The sequence below is a fragment of the Trichosurus vulpecula genome, chromosome 3 (assembly GCF_011100635.1).
Source record: "Trichosurus vulpecula isolate mTriVul1 chromosome 3, mTriVul1.pri, whole genome shotgun sequence".
Lineage (NCBI taxonomy): Eukaryota > Metazoa > Chordata > Mammalia > Diprotodontia > Phalangeridae > Trichosurus > Trichosurus vulpecula.
Window position 1 is genome coordinate 434,238,635 of NC_050575.1, and position 20,909 is coordinate 434,259,543.

The 20,909-nt window shown below is 46.9% G+C and overlaps 1 protein-coding gene across 15 annotated transcripts in view; it reads right to left on the bottom strand.

Moving 5' to 3' along the window:
- The window catches only part of DYSF (dysferlin), a gene marked incomplete at its 3' end in the record, with an annotated part of 227,243 nt that overhangs the window by 42,231 nt on the left and 164,103 nt on the right, over nucleotides 1-20,909 (bottom strand). For all 15 annotated transcript variants that reach the window (XM_036749059.1, XM_036749057.1, XM_036749053.1 and 12 more), the window contains 4 exon segments: nucleotides 5,881-5,910; nucleotides 7,696-7,725; nucleotides 8,116-8,256; nucleotides 8,765-8,946. In XM_036749059.1, the coding sequence (XP_036604954.1) occupies nucleotides 5,881-5,910; nucleotides 7,696-7,725; nucleotides 8,116-8,256; nucleotides 8,765-8,946 (383 nt within the window).

Consider the following 20,909-nt stretch of genomic DNA (forward strand, 5'->3'; position numbering starts at 1 on the left):
CATCCTCCCTGTCATTCAGGTTCAAAATTTTGGAATCTTCTTCGATTTTCCCTATAACCCACTAAGTAAGCGTTGACTCCAGCATTCAAAGCCCTTCCCAGCAGAGTGTCAACTTCCCAGTCCAGCTTTCTTCCAGGCTGCTCCCCTCGACACTTTCTATGTTCCAGCCCAATCCCACTAACCCTCCTCCACGCCTGCATCGATGATGGCATCGACCCTCAGCCCACCCCAACAGCTCCCAGAGGGCAGTGCCTGGGCCAGGTTCTTTTTGGTAGTCTCTCTTTGCCTGACACAGTTCCTTATGTAAAGCAGATACCTATTAATGTCTGTTAAATTGAATTGTCTTTCCCATTGACCATGAGATCTGATGTTCCACCAGAGCAAAGAGAAGGCCTTCTCCATCAAACCACGGTTGTCCTGAGTGCAGGGCCTATGTCTTCCCCACCAGATCTGGGGGTCCCAGAAAGCAAGGTCAGCCAACAAGCACCTAATACGTGCCGGGTATTATGCTAAGCACTGGAGAGGCAAAGAAAGAAATGCCCGCAAGAAGCTCACAGTCTAATGGGGAGACAAGATATAAACAAACATGCGCATTAGACCAGTGACACACTTTTAAATTTAATCTTCACTAGTACTATTTTCCCATCACTTCTTAAGTTTAGACCAGGGACAATCTGAGACCAAGGACAGGGTCTCCCCCAGCCCCAGATCAGGGGATCCCTCATGTCAGGGCCCATGTTTCCACCAGGGCAGACCCCGGGTCTCCACTATTAGATGGGGGCCCTTACGCCTCTTTGGTCTTTAACCCTAACCCACAGCTCTGCCCCCACTGATGGAGGTGGGCCAGACCCAGGGAGGGGGAAAGGAGGGAACCACCACCTGGTTACCCAGAAATCCTCCTCCAGTCCCGAGGACCGGACACAGACTGGACACTCAGGGATGGGGGATAGAAAGGACACCCAGGGACACCAACCCTGTACGCCTTGGGCCACAATGACTTCCTAACGATGGGGATTGTTCACAGGCTGGGCAGAGTATCTTCTAAAGGAGTGACTTCCCCAACATGGGAGGGCCTTAAGCAGCTAGATGGCTGTTTGTCATAGGCGATGCAGCGGAGAGAGGGTCTGACTTGGAGTCAGGGAGACCTGAGTTTGAATCTTGCTTCAGTCGCCTATTAGCCGTGCGACTCTGAGCAAGTCACTTAGCTTTTCTGTTCCTCAGTTTCCTTATCTGTAAAGTGGGGAAACTATCAGCCCCTCCCCCCCCCCACACACACACACAGGGTTGTTGTGAAGCTTAGATAAGGATAAGGACAGCTAGGATTTCTATGGAGCTGGAAGGATGATAACAGCAGCATTCACTTGTCACGCGCTCACAGTTTGCAAAGTGCTTTACCTACATCATCTCCTTGTATCCCTGCGTGAGAGGGAGGAAGCCTGTCTGAACGACAGAGTCCGGAGCCCACCGCTGCCTGTCCCTGGCATGCTCAGCCTCACCCGCCAGCTACCTCGTGTAAAGCATCTTGTGTACCTCAAGGTGTGACACAAACGGGAGCTATCTGTAGTCCGGTAGAGAGGTTTCCACTCAGCCTTAGGTGGAAAGTCCCTCGCAGCCCGCTGATCAGGGCTGCTTTGATGAACCCAGCCTACCTGGCTCTAGCCAGTGACCCTGCTGCCCCCCAGAGCCCATGGCCAGGAGGAGAATCTAGGTCCAACAAGGCAAGCCCTCAGATCAGAACCAGGGGCTGTGCTGGTCGGTGGTTACGGTGAAGGGGAGTGGGAAGTAGTAGGTATGACGCACTTCTAAATTTCACCTTCATTATTAATATTTTTCCCTCGCTTTTTTTAAGTCTAGACGAGCATGAAGATAATGAGTCGATCCCAGATGTATAGCTTGCCAATTTCTGAGGTGTAGATGCTCGCACTGGAAATTTAACAATCAGCTCTCAGAGCTCTGCATCCAGAGGGCCCTCCCAGCTCATCTGGTCCAGTATTCTTACTTCCTAGGAGGATGCCGAGGCACTGAAGGCAAGCTGACCCGGGATCACAGACCTAGAGTCACAAGGAACCTAAGAGACGACTTTCTTCTAACCCTCTTGTTTATGTATGAGGACTCTAAGATTAAGTGACTCCCTGAGATCACACAGGTCGAAAGTGGAGGAAGCAAGATTTGAACCCAGTAGAGTGAGGAGTCAGGAATAGTCATCTTCATGAGTTCAAATCCAGCCTCAGACATTTACTAGCTGTGTGACCCTGGGCAAGCCATTTAACCCTGCGTGCCTCAGTTTCCTCACCTATAGAAGTTATGGCAAACCCCTCCAGAACTTTGCCAAGAAAACACAAATGGGGTTGCTAAGAGTCAGACAGGACTGAGAAACGACTGAACGGCAACTTCTAATTCCGACTTGTGGGTTGCTGAGGGCTGCCTGTGAGCAGGACAGATGGCCGGGGTGCCTGGCTCTCCCTTCTGGGGAGCTCCCGACAGCGGCCACCACCAGAGCAGGCAGGACCTCGTCTGAATGCCAGAGCCTGGAGACCTCCATTGTCTGTCCCTGTCGAGCTCATTAGGAATAACATGTTGCTGCAATTACTCCTCCCAGCAAAAACAATGTTTTAAATTAAGGCCAGGGCTGCGGGCGGGGGAGCAGCGGGGCTGGGGCTGGGGGAGGCTTTAGTAACTTATAAAATAAATTGCCCAACTTTTTTGTGTTGTTGGGGGGTGGGGGACAGGTAGGGCAGCTTCTGGCAAATTTCCTGAAAACCAAGGTTCTTTCCTACTTCTAAGTTAGGAGGGACAATTCCCCAGTGGCCCTTTGTTGGCATCCGGACCCCCGTCCCCCCCACATTTGGCATGCAGAGGGAAAAGTGGAGACTCCAGTGGGGCTCTGTCCCTACCATTGGAGCAAGTCCTTTAGGGTGCAACCAAAAGCGGACTGGATGCTCCCGCCCTCACTAACCAGAGCTGGACCCAGGAGGCCGGCCCTCAGCTCAGGACACCTGGCTGCAGACTCCGATGCTTCCTCCCTGCCCCCAGGACAGGGTCACCTCCTTTTCCGAACCCTGAAAGCAGAGCAAGGGGCCTCCTTCTCCCCCACACTTTAGTCCCCTTTCCAGCACACACAGGGGTCTCAGGAAATCCCAAATGGAAGCTTTTTTGAGTTTACTCCCTCTGGCTATGGCGCCCTGCTTTTGTCTTCTGAACAAAGAGGAGCCGGGAGGAGAAAGGCCAGAGCGGAGGGGAGCGGGGCTGAGCCAGGAAAGAGACAGAAGAAATGAATAAGAACAGCTTCATGGTAGAAAATCGAAAAGGCTTTCAAGGTCGCTCTGGCCCCTCCTGGAGACAGTGGCTGGATTTGAGGTGAGAGGATCTGGGTTCAAATCCTAACTCTGACACCTGTGGGATCTTGGGTAAGTCACAGCCTCCCTAGGCCTAGGGTCACAGATATAGAGCTGAAAGAGATCTCAGAGGTCTTCAAATCCAACATCTCTAATTTACAGATTAGGAAACTGAGACCCAGAGAAGCTCCTTCTCTCTCCTGACTTCCCCAGGGTCAATCGGGTGAGTGGCAAAGTCAGAACTCAAACCCAGCTCCTCCGATTCCAAATTCAAAGTTTTGTTTCTGGTTTTCTTTTTTGGGGGGAGGGGGGTTCCTTTGTACCTTGCATTTAAGGAGGGCCTACTTTCCATGAAGGGGCAATGGATAGAGCCAAGGGCCTGCAGTCAAGAAGACTCATCCTCCTGAGTTCAAATCTGGCCTCAGACACTTACTAGCTGTGTGACCCTGGGCAAGTCACTGAACCCTGTTTGCCTCAGTTTGTTCACCTATAAAATGAGCTGGAGAAGGAAATGGCATCAGCTCCAGTATCTTTGCCAAAAAACCCCAAATGGGGTCATAGAGAGTAGGACACAACTGAAAAATGACTAAAGAACAAAAAACATTCCATAGATGGGGACAGGGTGACCTCTGTGAAGAATTTAGGAAAGATTTTAACTGGAAAATAGAATACACAAAAGGGAGAACCATGAAAAAGCCAGAAAGGCAGGAGGAAATCAGATTGGGGAGAGTCTGTATTCTGTCCTAGGGGCTCTGGGCATCATGACACAGTCAGACTTGTGCCTTAGGGGGCTTATATTGTTGTTGTGTGGAAGACAGAGAGGACAGAAGGGGAGGGGAGGGGAGGGGAGGGCCCATCACAGTAACCAGAAATGATACAATAGCACATAACACAAAACATGTGTCTCCAGTCCAGCAGCTCCCCTGGGGCAGGAAATGTGTGTCCTCTCAAGTCAGATTCTCCCCCCAACATTCAGCACCCAGCTCTGTCCAGACAAGTCTCTAGGGGCTGCTGGTTTGAATCCTCCCTATCCCCACCAGAAGTAAGTTCTCCTAGGGCAGAGACTCTTCTTGGCTTTCTTTGCATTCTAGCACCTGGCGTATAGTAAGTGTTTAATAAATGCTTGCCTTGTTGATTGAATCATTTGTTACACCCACTTTTTAAAGGAATACACTGTCTTCATTCCTTTCTGGTAATGAAGGTTATCCCCAGAGAGTGGAATATCACAAGACCACAGCATTTCAGTGTCAGAAAAGACCTCAGGTATCACCTAGTCCAAAAGTCCCCCATAGAACACTCCCAACAAGAGATCATTCCCACTTGGATTAAAGACCTCCATTGAAAGAGAAACTCACGCTCTTCCACCACAGCCTTTGGGACAGACAGCACACAGCTCTTGGAAGTGTCTCCTTGTGTCGAGCCTAAATTTTTGCAACTCCTACCTAATGCTCTTCCCTCTAGGGATGAGCAGAATTAATCTAACCTTTTTCCCATAACAAACCCTCAAAGAAAACCATTGGGTCTCACCTCTCCAGTCTTTTCTTCTCCCCCTAAAATGGTGCTCCTAAGGCATGGAGTCAAGGACTTTAACCACCCTATTTGCCCTTCTCTGGACACTCCATTTATCAATTGGTTTCCTAAAACATGGTGCCTCAAGCTGAACACAATAGTCCCAGTATGGTCTCCAGGTCATGCATCACCAGCTGCCTTTTGGCTAATACCTTAACACATCCAAACCTGAACTCACTATCTTCTCCCCCAAACCATCTATTCTTTTCGACTTTCCTTAGTATTTTCAAGGACCCAGTCATCCAGGGTCACAGCCTCACTATAGTCCTCAAATCCTCCCTTGCTCTCATTCCACATTTCCTATCTGTTAGCAAATCTTGTTATTTCTGTCTTCACCATATCAATAACATATGTCCTCTTCTCCACACTCACTCAGCCATCACCTTAGTTCAGACCTCCACCTCCTCACTCCCAGACTATTATAATAGCCTTATGGCTGGTCTCCTCACCTCCAATATCTCCTTGTTCCAGTCCATCCTCTGCTCGGCACAATGCTTGGCACATAGTAATCACTTTTAAATGCCTATTGATTGACTGAAAGGCTGACCTTTCCTTTCACCTAAAGAAATTCTAAGTATCTTCCCAGCCCCAACCACCTATCACCCTGCTTCCTCTACCCTGCTCATGCCCTAGACCTTCCAGCTCTTCTCCTCCACATCCTCCTCATCACTGGTCAGAGGAGCGCCATTCACACCTCCTCCAGGAAGCTGCCCCTACCTGCACTGACCTCTCAACTTTGGAACGTGTGAGGCACCCGATTCGGCTGTTGATTTCAAGCTGTTCTGTGGTGTTTTCTGATTGCATGTGGGAGTCCCCGATCTATGAGTTTCTTGAGGTCAGGAGCTTTGACTGCCCCTTCTCTTGTCTCTCCAACAATACAGAGCTCAGGTGAATCCTACAGAAGGTACTATGCCCAACCCCTTCTATCTCTAGCTCCCAAGGACCCAGGCCCCTTACCCAGAGTGGTCCAACTTACCTCATCCACGACACCAGCAATCTCATTCGTCTGCGTCACATAGGTTGGTTTATTCCATTAAAGTAATTTGATTTTTCAGGAGGGGAAGAAAAAGGGATGAAGAAAAAATAAACCTCTCATTAATAATCATTAACATTCACGGACCACTTTACATTGTTTGTAACAAGCTTCACAAACGTGATGTCATCTGAATCTTAGAACAATCTGTTGAGATGGGGACTAGAAGTGCTACAGACAGATGAGAAAACAAGTTCAGAGAAACCAAGTGACTTGCCCAGGGTTACCCAGCAAGTAAACAGGAAAGGCAAGTCTTCCAGGCCCCATGTCCAACTCACCAAATGGAGCCATGCTGCTTATTTACATGTGTATCTGATGTCTCCCCCAAGAGAACACAAACTATCTGAGGGCAGGAACCATTTTATTTTGTCTAGCATACTAAGAACTTAATAAATATATATTCATTGGTTGGTTATTTAATGGGAACTCTATCCCCTCAACAAACCCACAATCTGGATGACCTGTATGTCAGAAATTAGCTGCCCAAATATGACTCCTTAGGCTAGATAAAAGAAAGAAGTTCCTGACCATCAGAAGATGGAGACCTTGGCAGAGGCTGCCAAGGCTAAGAGATGAGGGTGACTGGCATCACAGTCTTGTTTTCTATGCCTTCCCTGGATGGACTGTAGCCATCCCCCTCTGAGCGTTTTATGTAAACAAAGGCCTTTGTACATAAGACTGTGTAAGTGTTGATAGAAAAGAGAGTTAGCTGGACAGAAACTCTACACAGGATATGTAGTGAAGTATTTAAAAAATAGATTTGGAATCAGAAGGCTAAGATGCATATCCCACCTCTGCCCCCACTAGCTGTTTCCGAAGTGACCTTGGGCATGGCAATTAACGTCTTTGGCCTTCAATTTTCTTGTCTGTAAAACAGTGCCATCTGTATTCATACCACCCATTACAAAGGCGTATTGTGGGGAAAGCACATTGTAACCAGAAAGTAAGGCTGCACATGTTCCCTAGGTGTATGCCCCTTCCTGTGTGATCATCGGCCACATGTGTTCCTGGCAGGTATGCCTTTTTATGCTTGTTGGGGGGATGGAGGAATGTCCTCTTCTCCACTCATAGGGTGATAATCTGTGGCAGAATGTACATGTCTGTTCATGGCGGAATCCTTCTTCTTATTTATTTTGCTATGCTATTTGATTTACCTTTAAATGAGTGCATTCTCTAGTTGACTTAGTAAAAGAACCACACCAATGGGGGCTCAGAAGATACGGGTTTCAGTGAATACACCAAGTGCCTCGAACCTGGGGCAGCTATCCTGGGGACTCTGGGTGATATAATATTAATGATAATGATATTGATAACAACAATAAGAAAAGAAGTCAGACTCCTCAGGGCATCGGAGCTAGAATGGCCTGGCTGAGAAAAGAGTCGAATCCCCCACGGTATCTGATGGAGGCTCATTTGCTGAGCTGGACATGGCTGGATTCTGTGGCTCCTCTGTCCTTAACCTGTCACCCAGGACAGAGCTGAGGAAGAGCTTTTGGGCTTTCCTGACATCTTGGCTGAGGGACAGCCACCGTTGACTCTTGGTGCTCAGGAGGCTGACAAGATGTAAAGGAGCTACATCCCTGAGGCAGCGGTCCTAGAAAGGTGAGCCTGGGTCCTTGGATGGTGAGAGCCCTGCCTGGCCAATATTGGCTAAGGGGGCTTTTCTCTCTTTTTTATTTTATTTTTTCTCAATTTCATGTAAGCAAAATTTTTAACATTCTGCTAAGATTTTTTGAAAAGTGGAAGAACTGTGCCTACCTCAAAACCAGGGATGTGATGGATCGCCGGCTATGGGGAAAAGGAGAGGAAAATGTCATTTCTATCCATTCCATAAATGGGGGCTAGGAGATGCTTCTCTCAGTCCCCCCCCCCAATGAAATCCATCCTCCAACCTCCCCATAAAAATCCTCTCTGCTGTGTTATTTATCTGACCTTCTTCAGAATGCTACTCAAAAACACCTCCTCCCAGAAGCCTTCCCTGGCAAGGCTCAGCCAGCTGCAACGTGGGTCTCCTTTCCTGACTGAGAGGAAGCAACCACAACTTAAGCCCCGGCTATGTCAGGGCCCCTAGAGACAGACCCAGCCAACTTGGCGGTAGGGAGAGGACCCCAGCATACAGAATCTGGGACCTGGGATCTCATCTCCCGCTGGGCAGCCCTACCACCGCCGATGCCTCACCTTCTCCCTCTGGATGAGTTCAAAGGCTGCAAGCAGCTCCCCAGCAGGCCGGCCTCCCCTCGAAATTGGGAACCACGTCAGCCTTGGTGCCTGATGCAGACTCGGTCGGCAGATGCAGCGCCCTAGGTACTCATCAGCACCCTAGGAGAAACATGGAGGAATCCAGCTTCACAAACCACGCTCTGAGTCACTGAAAAACCAACAAGGATCCCAGAGAACTGCAGAGCAACGCCTCTGCCCGCTCCCAGCACCGAGGTGAGGGCCTATGGGGGCAGAATGTCATACGCATCATCAAATACTATCATTGGGTAACCCGCTTTTAACTGTTTTTCTCTATTAAAAGGAGGTTTGGTAAGAAGATATAGACAAATGACCAAAATGATCTCGTTTGGTCCTCACGACGACTCTGGGAGGTAGATGCTACTACTGCCGCCCTTTTTCCAAAGGAGGAAACTGAGTCTGAGAAAGAGGGAAAAGGATTTGCCTCAAGTCAGAGGCAGAATTCAAAACCAAATCCTCCTGACTATAACTCAGGCCCTAACCACTGCACCAGACTGCCTCCTTCCCAATCACAAGCACTCTCTGTGCTGCTCTGCGCTTTGGACCAGACATTTGGCTGGGTGGAGGAGCCAGAGAGAGGGAGACTCACGTAGGTGTCATGATCGTACAACTCCACCACAATGCTGGGAGGGTTCTCTGCGACAGTCTTGGGGTCCCCAAAGATCTCAATCTCGTAGAAGATGAGTGTCTGGTCCCAGGTGGGATTCAGCGTGTTCTTCACCACCACCGTCTTCTGGCTTTGGTGGAGGAAGGAGACAATGGCGTATGGGTCTGTGGCAAGCATGTGAAGAAGAAGAGACAGGACAAAACTGTGAGAAAGCAGACCTCTGGCTCATGCTGAAAATGTGTCAACCCAACAGCCAGGACTCATCAAAGAGAACCTGGGGGAGGGGGCGAGGCTGCCCACCTGAGCCAGGTCACTGGGCTCAGGACCTGCCAATCATCTCTGCAAATAAAAGGACTCGAGAGCTGAATGGGAGGTCCAGCAGGGAGTTCAGCTCCGAATCTGGTCCTGGGAAGTAGCTGATGTGATACAGACAGGATCCAGGGACAGTGCCAGAACCTCCCTTGCCCCTCCCCCTCCCAGGGGACGAAGGTTCCTAGTAAGGAGCAAGGTTAGCCTGTCGGGGGATGAGCCACCACCTCACTAGGATTCTACATGATCCAGGACACAGTGCTCTCTATATCTATCACCAAATCCTGTTCAACTAAATTTATCCAAGGTCCAAGAATTGCTGGCCATAGTTCTGCCTGGGGATGCTGATGCAAGTCTTCAAGGCCCCAGCCTGGCTTCTGGAACCATAGCTGAGAGTCAGTAAGTATTTATTAAGCACCTACTACGTGCCAGGCACTGTCTTAAGTGCTGAGGATAAGAAAAAATGTAAAAGATGGCCCCTGCCCTCAAGGGGCTCACAGTCTAATGAAGGAAACAGCCATGCAAACAATATAAACAATATAAACTGGAAATAATCCACAGAGAAGCATCACCAGAGTTAAAGAGCATGGGGAAAGGCTTCCTGGAGAGACTCGAAGGAAGCCAGGAGGGGGAGATGAGCAGGGAGAGCGTTCCAGGCAGGCCAGGGAGACTGTCCAGAGCTGAGAGATGGGGCCTCTTGCGCAAGGAACAAACCAGCAGGCCAGCATCACTGGATCCAAGAGTGTGTGGCGGGGGATGTGCTGTCCTATCAGTCTTGATGACCAGGCCCATTGACTCCAGCAGAGAGAAAGGGGGGGCAGGGTCAGACTTGGACTCCAGGGGGACAGATAACTGGAAGTTAGGGGAGGAATTTTAGGGGATGACTTCCTCACCCAGGACCGCCTCGAAGAGCTGAGGGATAGAACAGGGTTTGGGGACTAGAGATCCCATAAGCTGAAAACAGCCTTGAATTTTTGCCTTAGAGGATAAGGCATGTTCTGAGGAAGTGGATGTGGCAGATTCCAGAGGTAACTTGCTCCCGTTTGTCCATTCTCAGATTGTGGGGATAAGATGGGGGGGGGGAAGAGGAGTGGTCAGGAGTGGTCAGGTCTTCTGGATAGAGACCAGAGTAATGAAGGGGAAGCTGGTCATAGAATGAAAGGACCTGAGTTCAGTCCTGGCTCTGTTTACTAACTACCTGTGTGACCCTGGAGAAGTCTCTTAACCTCTCGGCCCCGTGTCCTCATCTGTAAAATGAGAGGGTTGGATGAAGCTTCCAGCATCCTATGACATCCTGACTCCAGGCTTAGCCTTCGAGGGGCAGGCCCAGGCAGGTTAAGAGACACCTACAATCCTGGACCTGGCCCAGAGCAGCTTTGGCCTCTTCTAACACAAATAATAACCACTAGCATTTATACCATGCCCTAAGATTGACAAAGCACTTTGAAATATGATTGATCCCTTTGGATCATCACAATAACCCTGTGATGTAGGCGCTGACACTGCCACCTTTCACAGATGAGGAAACCAAGGCAGACAAAGGTCAATTGGCTCTTCCAGAGTCACACAGCTGATGAGTGTCTGAGGCAGGGTTTGATATCTTCCAGATAAACAAAGGAAGAATTGAGAACCCTCCCCATCTCATTCCACACACACTCTCCAGTTCCCCTTTCTCCCCCAATTAAAATGTAAGGGGTGGGGCGGAGCCAAGATGGCAGCTGGAAAGCAGGGACTTGTGGGAGCTCCCTGCCAGGTCCCTCCAAAAACTTATAAAAAGGCTCTGAACCAATTCTAGAACTGCAGAACCCACAAAATAGCAGACGGAAGCAGGGCTCCAGCCCAGGACAGCCTGGATGGTCGCTGGGTAAGGTCTATAGTGCACGGAGCTGGGAGCAGAGGGGAGCGCAGGACCAACCAGACCAGGAGCCGGGCAGAACAGGCCCTAGAACCCTGAATCAGTGACCCATGGCAGTTACCAGACTTCTCAACCCACAAACACCAAAGACAACAGAGCAGGTTAGTGGGAAAAGCTGCGGGGGACAGAGTGAAAGAAGGAGTTCGAGGTTCGGCCACCGCTCCAGGGACAGCAGGGGTGGTGCAGCTACAGAACTACAGCTGCAATTGCTTCTGGCCCCAGCCCCACGTGGTGGGAGGAATTAAGGGGCAGATCAGAGCAGGAGTGCAGAGCCTTCTTAGGTCTGAATCAGGTCCAGGTTGGCAGTTCTTGGGGGAGGAGGAGTGCTGGGGTGGCAGAGCTGGCTGTATAGAAATAGCTCTGAAAACAACAGTGCATCCCCTCAAGCTTGGAACAAAGTACTCTCTACTCTACAAGCAGTCATACCCTGACAAAAAAACTAAAGGGTCAAGTAAGTTGGCTGGGAACATGGCCAGGCAGCAAAAACGCACTCAGATTCAGTCTCAGACTTCGGAATCTTTCTTTGGTGACAAAGAAGACCAAGACATACAGCCAGAAGAAGTCAACAAAGTCAAAGAGCCTGCAACAAAAGCCTCCAAGAAAAACATGAACTGGTCTCAGGCCATGGAAGAGCTCAAAAAGGATTTGGAAAAGTTAGAGAAGTAGAGGAAAAATTGGGAAGAGAAATGAGAATGATACGAGAAAACCATGAAAAACAAGTCAATGACTTGCTAAAGGAGACCCAAAAAAATACTGAAGAAAATAACACCTTAAAAAATAGACTAACTCAAATGGCAAAAGAGCTCCAAAAACCAATGAGGAGAAGAATGCCTTGAAAGGCAGAATTAGCCAAATGGAAAAGGAGGTCCAAAAGACCACTGAAGAAAATACTACCTTAAAAATTAGATTGTAGCAAGTGGAAGCTAGTGACTTTATGAGAAATCAAGATATTATAAAACAGAAGAAAAGGAATGAAAAAGTGGAAGATAATGTGAAATATCTCATTGGAAAAACCACTGACCTGGAAAATAGATCCAGGAGAGAGAATTTAAAAATTATTGGACTACCTGAAAGCCATGATCAAAAAAAGAGCCTAGATATTATCTTTCAAGAAATTATTAAGGAGAACTGCCCTGATATTCTAGAGCCAGAGGGGAAAATAGAAATTGAAAGAATCCACTGATCACCTCCTCAAAAAGATCCCAAAAAGAAAACTCCTAGGAATATTGTCACCAAATTCCAGAGCTCCCAGATCAAGGAGAAAATACTGCAAGCAGCCAGAAAGAAACAATTTGAGTATTGTGGAAACACAATTAAGATAACACAAGATCTAGCAGCTTCTACGTTAAGGGATCGAAGGGCTTGGAATATGATATTCCGGAGGTCAATGGAGCTAGGATTAAAACCAAGAATCACCTACCCAGCAAAACTGAGTATCATGCTCCAAGGCAAAATATGGATTTTCAATAAAATAGAGGACTTTCAAGCTTTTTCAGTGAAAAGACCAGAGCTGAATAGAAAATTTGACTTTCAAACACAAGAATCAAGAGAAGCTTGAAAAGGTAAACAAGAAAGAGAAATCACAAGGGACTCACTAAAGTTGAACTGTTTTGTTTACATTCCTACATGGAAAGATGATGTGTATGATTCATGAGACCTCAGTATTAGGGTAGCTGAAGGGAATATGTATATATATGTATACATATATATATATATGTATATGTATGTATATGTATATATGTATATAATATGTGTGTGTGTATATATGTATATATATAGGCAGAGGGCACAGGGTGAGTTGAATAGGAAGGGATGATATCTAAAAAAATAAAATCAAATTAAGGGATGAGATGTAACCAGAATGGCCTTTGTTTTCTTTGAGTGACTCAATTTATCTCAGTGAGCTTTACTAGGTCCTAAGCCCCAGGCCCAAACCCCATTAGGTGTTAATGTAATCCATGTGGATGTGAACCTCTCAGGGTCCTGAGGGGAGGGGCCAACTCAAGAACCAATCACCAGAGCCTGAGCTCTGGTGATTCAGATGATGTTTGATGTCTGAAGCCCTATAAGAAGGGAGGACAGAGCCATTGGTGTGGGGCTCTGGAGATGGTGTTGATGAGGAGACTCCGGGCAGCTGTAGCTAAGGAGCCCTCCAGCTTGTAAACCCGGATGTTGAAACTTTGTTGAACTCTGGTAACTATCTGTTGGGACTTGAATCAGACAAAATCTGTTGATGTTTGTAATTCGTTTGCATTTTGTTTTGAAGTTCAGGGTGCTGGTTTTTTCCCCTGAACTAACTGAATGATATTTGAATTAAAAGTAAGCTTGTCAACCCCTTCACCTTGCTTTCCTTAATTAAGCAGATCAAAAGAACCTGTGCTGTTGGCAGCTTTCTGGGTGCTGACTGTGGGTGAATCTTATACCCCCACAGAAGCTGCCAGCCGGGTTGTTGACACATGAGAGAGGAATATACTGAGAGTGGGAGAAAGGGAGAGATAGAATGGGGTAAATTATCTCATATAAAAGTGGCAAGAAAAGCAGTTCTGTAGGAAGGGAAGAGAGGGCAGGTAAGGGGGAATGAGTGAATCTTGCTCTCATCGGATTTGACCTGAGGAGGGAATACCATACACACTCAATTGGGTATCTTACCCCACAGAAAAGAAGGAGGAAGAAGATAAAAGGGGGGGATGATAGAAGGGAGGGCAGATAGGGGGAGGAGGTAATCAAAAACAAACACTTTCAAAAAGGGACAGGGTCAAGAGAAAAAATTCAATAAAGGGGGATAGGATAGGAAGGAGCAAAATATAGTTAGTCTTTCACAATGTGAGTATTGTGGAAGGGTTTTACATAATGATACACAAAATGGCCTATGTTGAATGGCTTGCCTTCTTGGGGGGGGGAGGGAAGAGGGGAGAGAATTTGGAACTCAAAGTTTTAAAAACAGATGTTCAAAAACAAAAAAAAAGTTTTTTCATGCAACTAGGAAATAAGATACACAGGCAATGGGGCGTAGAAATTTATCTTGCCCTACAAGAAAGGAAGGGAAAAGGGGATGGGAGGGGAATGGGGTGACAGAAGGGAGGGCTGAATGGGGAATGGGGCAACCAGAATATACGCCATCTTGGAGTGGGTGGGAGGGTAGAAATGGGAAGAAAATTCATAATTCAAACTCTTGTGAAAATCAATGCTGAAAACTAAATAAATTAAATATATAAATTTTTTAAAATGTAAGATGCTTGAGGACAGACTGTCTTTTTTTGCTTGTATTTCTATCTCAGTGTCTAGTACGATACCTGGCACAATGTAAGTGCATGATACATGCTTTATCTATCCACAATAATAATCACTAGAATTGATGTAGGCTTTATGGTCCACAAAACAGGGAATGGAGTCAAGATGGCCAAGGAAAGGCAGGGAGTCACCCGAGCTCTCCCCTCTCAATCACTTTAAAACAGCGCTTCAAAATGAATTCTGGAGTGGTGGAGCTTACACAGGGATGGAGCGAAGCAATTTTCCAACCCAAGACAACTCAGAAGGTCAGCAGGAAAGGTCTGTCTCACTGAGGTGAGAGTGAAGTGCAATCCAGCTCAGGCCTCTCCCAGCAAGCCAGGCTTTGGGGGTGACTGAACTGAGGGCAACAACTTCCAGAACTCTCAGGCCACAGATGGTAAGGAGATTGGACAACTGGTCAGAAGGAGATTACAGGGGACTCTTTGCTGACACTGGGAGAGAACTCTGTTGTATTGCTCATACATGGCTCTGGGTCACAATCCCAGGGTAAGGGGGAGCACTGGCAAGAGCAAGGACCCTGGTCACAGTTCCAGGTCGGAAAAGAGGGCTTGTGGTCACTCACAGACCAGAGCACAGACCTGGAGAGTAGCAACTGCACCTCTCCTTGGATCACACCCCCTTGGAAGAACGGGAAACTTAAAGAATTGGCTCTGAAAACAGCAGCACAAAAAGCCTGAGGCTTGGCACAGTACCTTCTCCACCCCAGAAGCAGAGCCTAACTTTAACACAAACTTAAAAGTCAATAAATAGGCTGGAAAATGAGCAAACAACAACAAAAAAGAACCTGACCACAGAAAGTTACTACGGTGACAGAGAAGATCAAAATACAAGTGCAGAAGAAGACAACGATGTCAAAACAGCTTTATCCAAAGCCTCAACAAAAAAACTGAACTGGTCTCAGGCCACAATAAAGGAATTTCTAGTAGAGATCAAAAAAGGATTTTAAAAATCAAATAGGAGAGGTAGAGGAAAATTGGTAAAAGAAGTGAGAGTGACACAAGATAATCATGAAGACAATTAACAGTTTGGTAAAGGAGGTACAAATAAATACTGAAGAAAATAGCCTCTTAAAAAACAGACTAGGTCAAATGATAAAAGAAGCACAAAAAGCCAGTGAGAAGAAGAATGCCTTAAAAAGCAAAATTGGACAAATGGAAAAGGAGGTGCAAAAGCTTACTGAAGAAAATAATTCCTTTAAAATCAGAATGAGGCAAATAGAAGCTAACGATTCCATGAGACATCAAGAAACAATAAAACAAAATCATGAAAAAATATAAGAAAATGTGTAATACCTCATTGGAAAAACAATTGACCTGGAAAATAGATTCAGGAGAGATAATTTAAAATTTTTTAGACAACCTGAAAGCTATGATCAAAAAAAGAGCCTAGATATCATCTTTCAAGAAATTATCAAGGAAAATTGCTCTGATATCCTAGAACCAGAGGGTAAAATAGTCATTGAAAGAATCCACCAATCTCATCCTGAAAGAGATCTCAAAATGAAAACTCCCTGGAAGATTATAGCCAAATTCCAGAGCTCCCATATCGAGCAGAAAATATTGTAAGCAGTCAAAAAGAAGCAATCCAAATATTGGGGAACCACAGTCAGGATAATACAAGATTTAGCAGCTTCTACATTAATGGATAACAGGACTTGGAATATGATGTTCCAGAGGGTAAAGGAGCTAAGATTACAATCAGGAATCACCTACCCAGAAAAAAACAGAGGACTTTCAAGCATTCTTGATGAAAAGACAAGAGCTGAATAGAAAATCTGATTTTCAAAAAAGACTCAAAAGAAGCATAAAAAGGTAAATAGGAAACAGAAATCATAAGGAATTCAGAAAGGTTAAACAGTTTATATTCCTACATGGGAAGATGATACTTGTAACTCCTAGGAACTTTCTCATTATTACGGCAATTAGGAATATATAGAGAAACAGGGCACAGGTGTGAGTTGACTATGATGGGATGATATCTAAAAAAAATTAAATTAAGGGGTGAGAAAGAGGGATGCACTGGGAGAAGGGGAAAGGGAGAAGTAGAAGGTAGTAAATTATCTCACATAAAAGAGGCAAGAAAAAGCTTTTACAGCTGAGGGAAAGATGGAGGTGGGAGACAATACTTGAACCTTACCCTCATCAGAATTGATTCAAAGAAGAAACAACATACACACGCAGGTAAAGAAATCTATCTTACCCTACAGGGAAGTAGAAAGGGAAGGTGTGTGTGGGCAGGTGGGGTGTAACAGAAAGGAAGGCAGATTGGGGGAGGTTGTACTCAGAATCAAGACTCTTTGGAGGAAGGACAGGGTAAAAGGAAAGAGAGAAGGATAAACGGGGAAAATAGGATGGAGATAAATACGCAGTAATTGTAACTCTGAAAATAGAATTTACAGCAGTTTCTCTGATAAAGGCCTCCTTTCTCAAATATATAGAGAACTGAGTCAAATTTATAAGAATATGAGTCATACCCTAACTGATAAACAGATATGAACAGGCAGTTTTCAGATGAAGAAATCAAAGCTGTCTATAGTCACATGAAAAAATGCTCTGAATCACTATTGATTAAAGAAATGCAAATTAAAACAATTCTGAGGCATCAGTTTACACCCATCAGATTGGCTAATACGACAGAAAAGGAAAATGACAAATATGGGAAAGGATGTGGAAAAATAGGGACACCGATGCATTGTTGGTAGAATTGTGAATTGATTCCAACCATTCTGGAGATCAATTTGGAACTATGCCCAAAGGGTACACCCTTTGACCCAGTAATACCACTACTAGGTCTGAATCCCAAAGAGATGTTTTTTAAAGTGACCTATATGTACAAAAATATCCATAGCAGCAATTTTTATGGTGGCAAAGAATTGGAAATTGAGGGGATGCCCATCGATTGGGGTGCTGCTAAACAAGTTTTGGTATATGATTGTGGGATATATACAGCATATGGAATACTATTGTGCTATAAGAAATAATGAGCAGGATGCTTTCAGAAAAACCTGGACTTACACCGACTGCTGCGAAGTGAAGAGAGCAGAACCAGGAGAACGTTATACATGGGGACAGCGATGTTGTCCAATGATCTACTGTGAATGACTTAACTATTCTCATCACTACAGTGGTCTAAGACAATTCTGAAGGACTTCTGGTGAAAAGTGCCATCCATCTCCAGAGAAAGAACCCATGGAGTCTGAATGCAGATTGAAGCATCTTTTTTTTTTTACTTTATTATTCTTGGAGTTTTTTGCTCTGTGTTTTCTTTCACATGACTAATATGGAAATATGTTTTGCATGACTGCACATATATAACCTATATCAAATTGCTGCCTTCTCAATGAGGGGGGAGGGGAAGGAGGGAGAGAAAGAAATTAGAACTTAAATTGTTTTTAAATGTCAAAAATTGTTTTTATATGAAATTGGAAAGAAAATAAATTTTAAATGGCTCCACAAAACAAATACGAAGTCACTTGATTCTCACAACAACCTGAGAGGGAGGCGCTGTGATCACCCCCATTTTGTGGATGAAGAAACTGAGGCAAAGAGGTTAAGTGACTGGGTTAGGGTCACACAGCTGGTGAATGTTTGAGGCAGGATTTGACCTTCTTGACTCTACGTTCCCCACTCTACGCACTAGCTGCCTACCTCTGACCTTATCTAATTATCCATCTCTCTATTAATGACCTATTCATCGGAAGGCTTCCTGGAGCAGAAGGCAGTAAGCGGATCACGTAATGGGGAAAAGCAGGATCAACGTCTCCAGGACCAGGGCAGGCACTCGCCCTTAGCCTTTGCTGGGACCACCTTCCCTGCAACACCCGCTCCACGCAGTGGGGAGTCCCTAGCCTCGGCTGCGGCAGGAGCTGGACCCAGCCCTCGCCCCGCTCCCCCTGGCCCGGCGCAGCGGCGTCTGTGCGCTTAATGAAGCCTCGTCTGGCCGTGATATCATCAGCTCCGCGCTCCGCAGAGAACCTCTCCCTGCTTCCAGGAAGGGAAGGGAGCCCACATTCGGATAAATAGAGCCACAGTATACGAAAGGCCGCCCCTCCAAAAAGCCCCTTTTGTTCCCGCCCCCCGCCACTTCCCCGATGCTTTATTTTTATAAGCGGGAGGCCCCCGGCCCGCCAGCGTTTCAACAAAGACCACAATTGGGCATTGTAGCGGTGGGGCCCCGGCTGCTGCTGGACCCCCACCCCGACTCCCCCGCAGCTGCCCCAACGCTGGGGAAGCAGTGCTTTTCAACAAAATCCACCTCCTTCTCTGAAACACACGCACATGTACTCACACCCGCACCCCAGGGAGGGGGAGACACGCGCGCGCACACAGACACGCGCGCACACACACAACAAAGGCATTGTGGCAAGCAGACACTGCCGCATTGTTCACTGCCGCCCAGGGTTTTCCCCCGCCGTCTTAGGCTTTTTCTTCTCCCCAAAATGTTTGGAGGGGAGGGTCGAGAGGGAGAAATCCAGAAAAGGGCCGCCTTCCCTGCTTCAGGAAGGCAGCCGAGCCTGGTGGCGTGGAAGGAACCTTTGACTTGGCAGGAGACGTGGTTCTGATACTGACTTAACAGTAACCAACGGGTCTCTGAGCCTCAGTCAACCTGCCCGTACACACAGTAGTAAGCACCTACTGTGTGCCAGGCACTGCGCCAAAGCCAGTATTGTTGTAGGGAAAGTGCATTCTACCACTTCTTGCACGTGTGACCTAGGGGGCCTGGGGGTCAGCTTCCTCAAATGAAACCAAGGAGTGGGATGAGACGGTCGCCGACGTCTTTTGTGGCTCTAAACCTATGTTCCTATGACCCCCAATGCCCTAGAGAAATGCAAGGTATTGTTTTTATTTCTTTCGGAAAAGCAGGAAAGGGAGAGCTTTTAAAGAGTCCGGAGAAGGGCTGAGAGAGCGTGGAGGGAGGTGGCTGGTGGGTTTGGGTCCTCCCTGGTCCAACCTTGTGATTCCATCCACCTGGAAAGCCCCTCCTCTGGTGCAGATCAACAACTTGTCCATAACTTCAAGTCTGAAAGAAGCAACTAAGCACTTTCCAGGGTCCCCCAGCCAATACGGGATAGAAGCAGGTCTCGAACTCTGGTCTTCCTGCCTCGGAGACCAGTCCTCTACCTACTGTGCCTCAGGCATTCCTCCGAGTTAGGGGGAATGGAATCAAGTGCTTAGAAAGCCAGCTGCTGACCTTCAGGCCATCCAGGGGTAATAAACTAAACAGAAATAGCCAACCTTGACTTAGGCTCTCTCATTCCCAGTTCCAGAGGGCAGGCCTGGGAGCTATGTCCTGAGGCAGATTTCAGTCCTGACATTGAGGACTATCCTAATATGGCCTGGGCTGCCTTGGTGTGTAGGTAGTGAGCTCCCCATCACTACAGGTCTTCAAGCAGTGGGTGGGGATATTGTAGATATTATTCCTGTACAGATAGAGATTGGCCTAGCTCAGAAGTGTCAGAGGCTGAACAAGGCCCCACTGAAGTTGGTCAGAACCAGATGAAAATGCCACTCCCATCTGCATTTAATGTGTTGATATATTAATAAAAGAAGAAATATAGAGACATATGTGGTTTTCTAAGTCAATATGAATCCCATGGGGATTCTTATGAATGATTTAGCAGACCCCATTTCTGTTTGAGTTGGACACCGATGGCCCAGATGCCCTCCAAGGACACTTCCAAATGGAACCTCTTCTGAAGTCCTGATTCACAAAGTCCAGAGTTCAATGCTCTGTCAGATGGGCCTCTTCTCTTCCAGCCTCCCACAGAAATGCCAGATCTAGGGCTGGGAGACCCCTCATCTAGCCCATCCCCTAATTTTACCCCAGAGGAAACTGAAAAGCCTAGGCAAGTTAGGGGACTCAGCCAAGGTCTTACAGTTGTATGATGATATTAAGGTCCCAAAGGGATTTCACAACAACCCTCGGGGGTAAGCCAGGTCAACATTATTCTTCCCCTAAGACAGATGGAGAAATTGAAGCTCACAGAGGTTGGGGGTCTTGTCCAAGGCCATGTGATTCATTGGTGGAGTCAGGACAAGAACCTAGGACCTTCCACTATGTCCTATGGATGAGCCCCTAGAGAAGGCCTGCCTCCATTTCTTGGGCTTCTGATTGAGGGTTGTGGAGGAAGGGATGGTGAAATTCCCTTCTTTTAAACCGAGACACTTAAGTACCCAAAGACTATGCTCCTGGGGAAGGTGTGATTCAGTAGGGGCAGGACCATGAGGCTTGGGGGGCAGGGGAAAGTCAGCTCCCTTTGGGCTGGTGCTTTGCCTTGCTCTCGAAGGAGATGCTGTCCAGCTTACAGCCGACTACAAGAAAGAGCACAGAGGGGCACGGGAAGGTCGAAACATTTGAGGTTTTCCTGATTAAATAGGTCAATGTCATTGAGTCGTCTGAAATGAAGCTCCTTAGCACCCATACTTCAAGGTCTGAGTACACCCCCAAAGGGGCCATGTGGAGACACTGCCTCATCAAGGTTCACTCCTATAACATGCCCTCCCCACTAAGATTAAAAAAAAAAAAGTTCTGACCTGATGCTTTGGTTCCAACAGAAAATCCCACCTGGCCCTGCTCACTGGCCAGCCACCCCGGCTCAGAGCTGTTCACGGG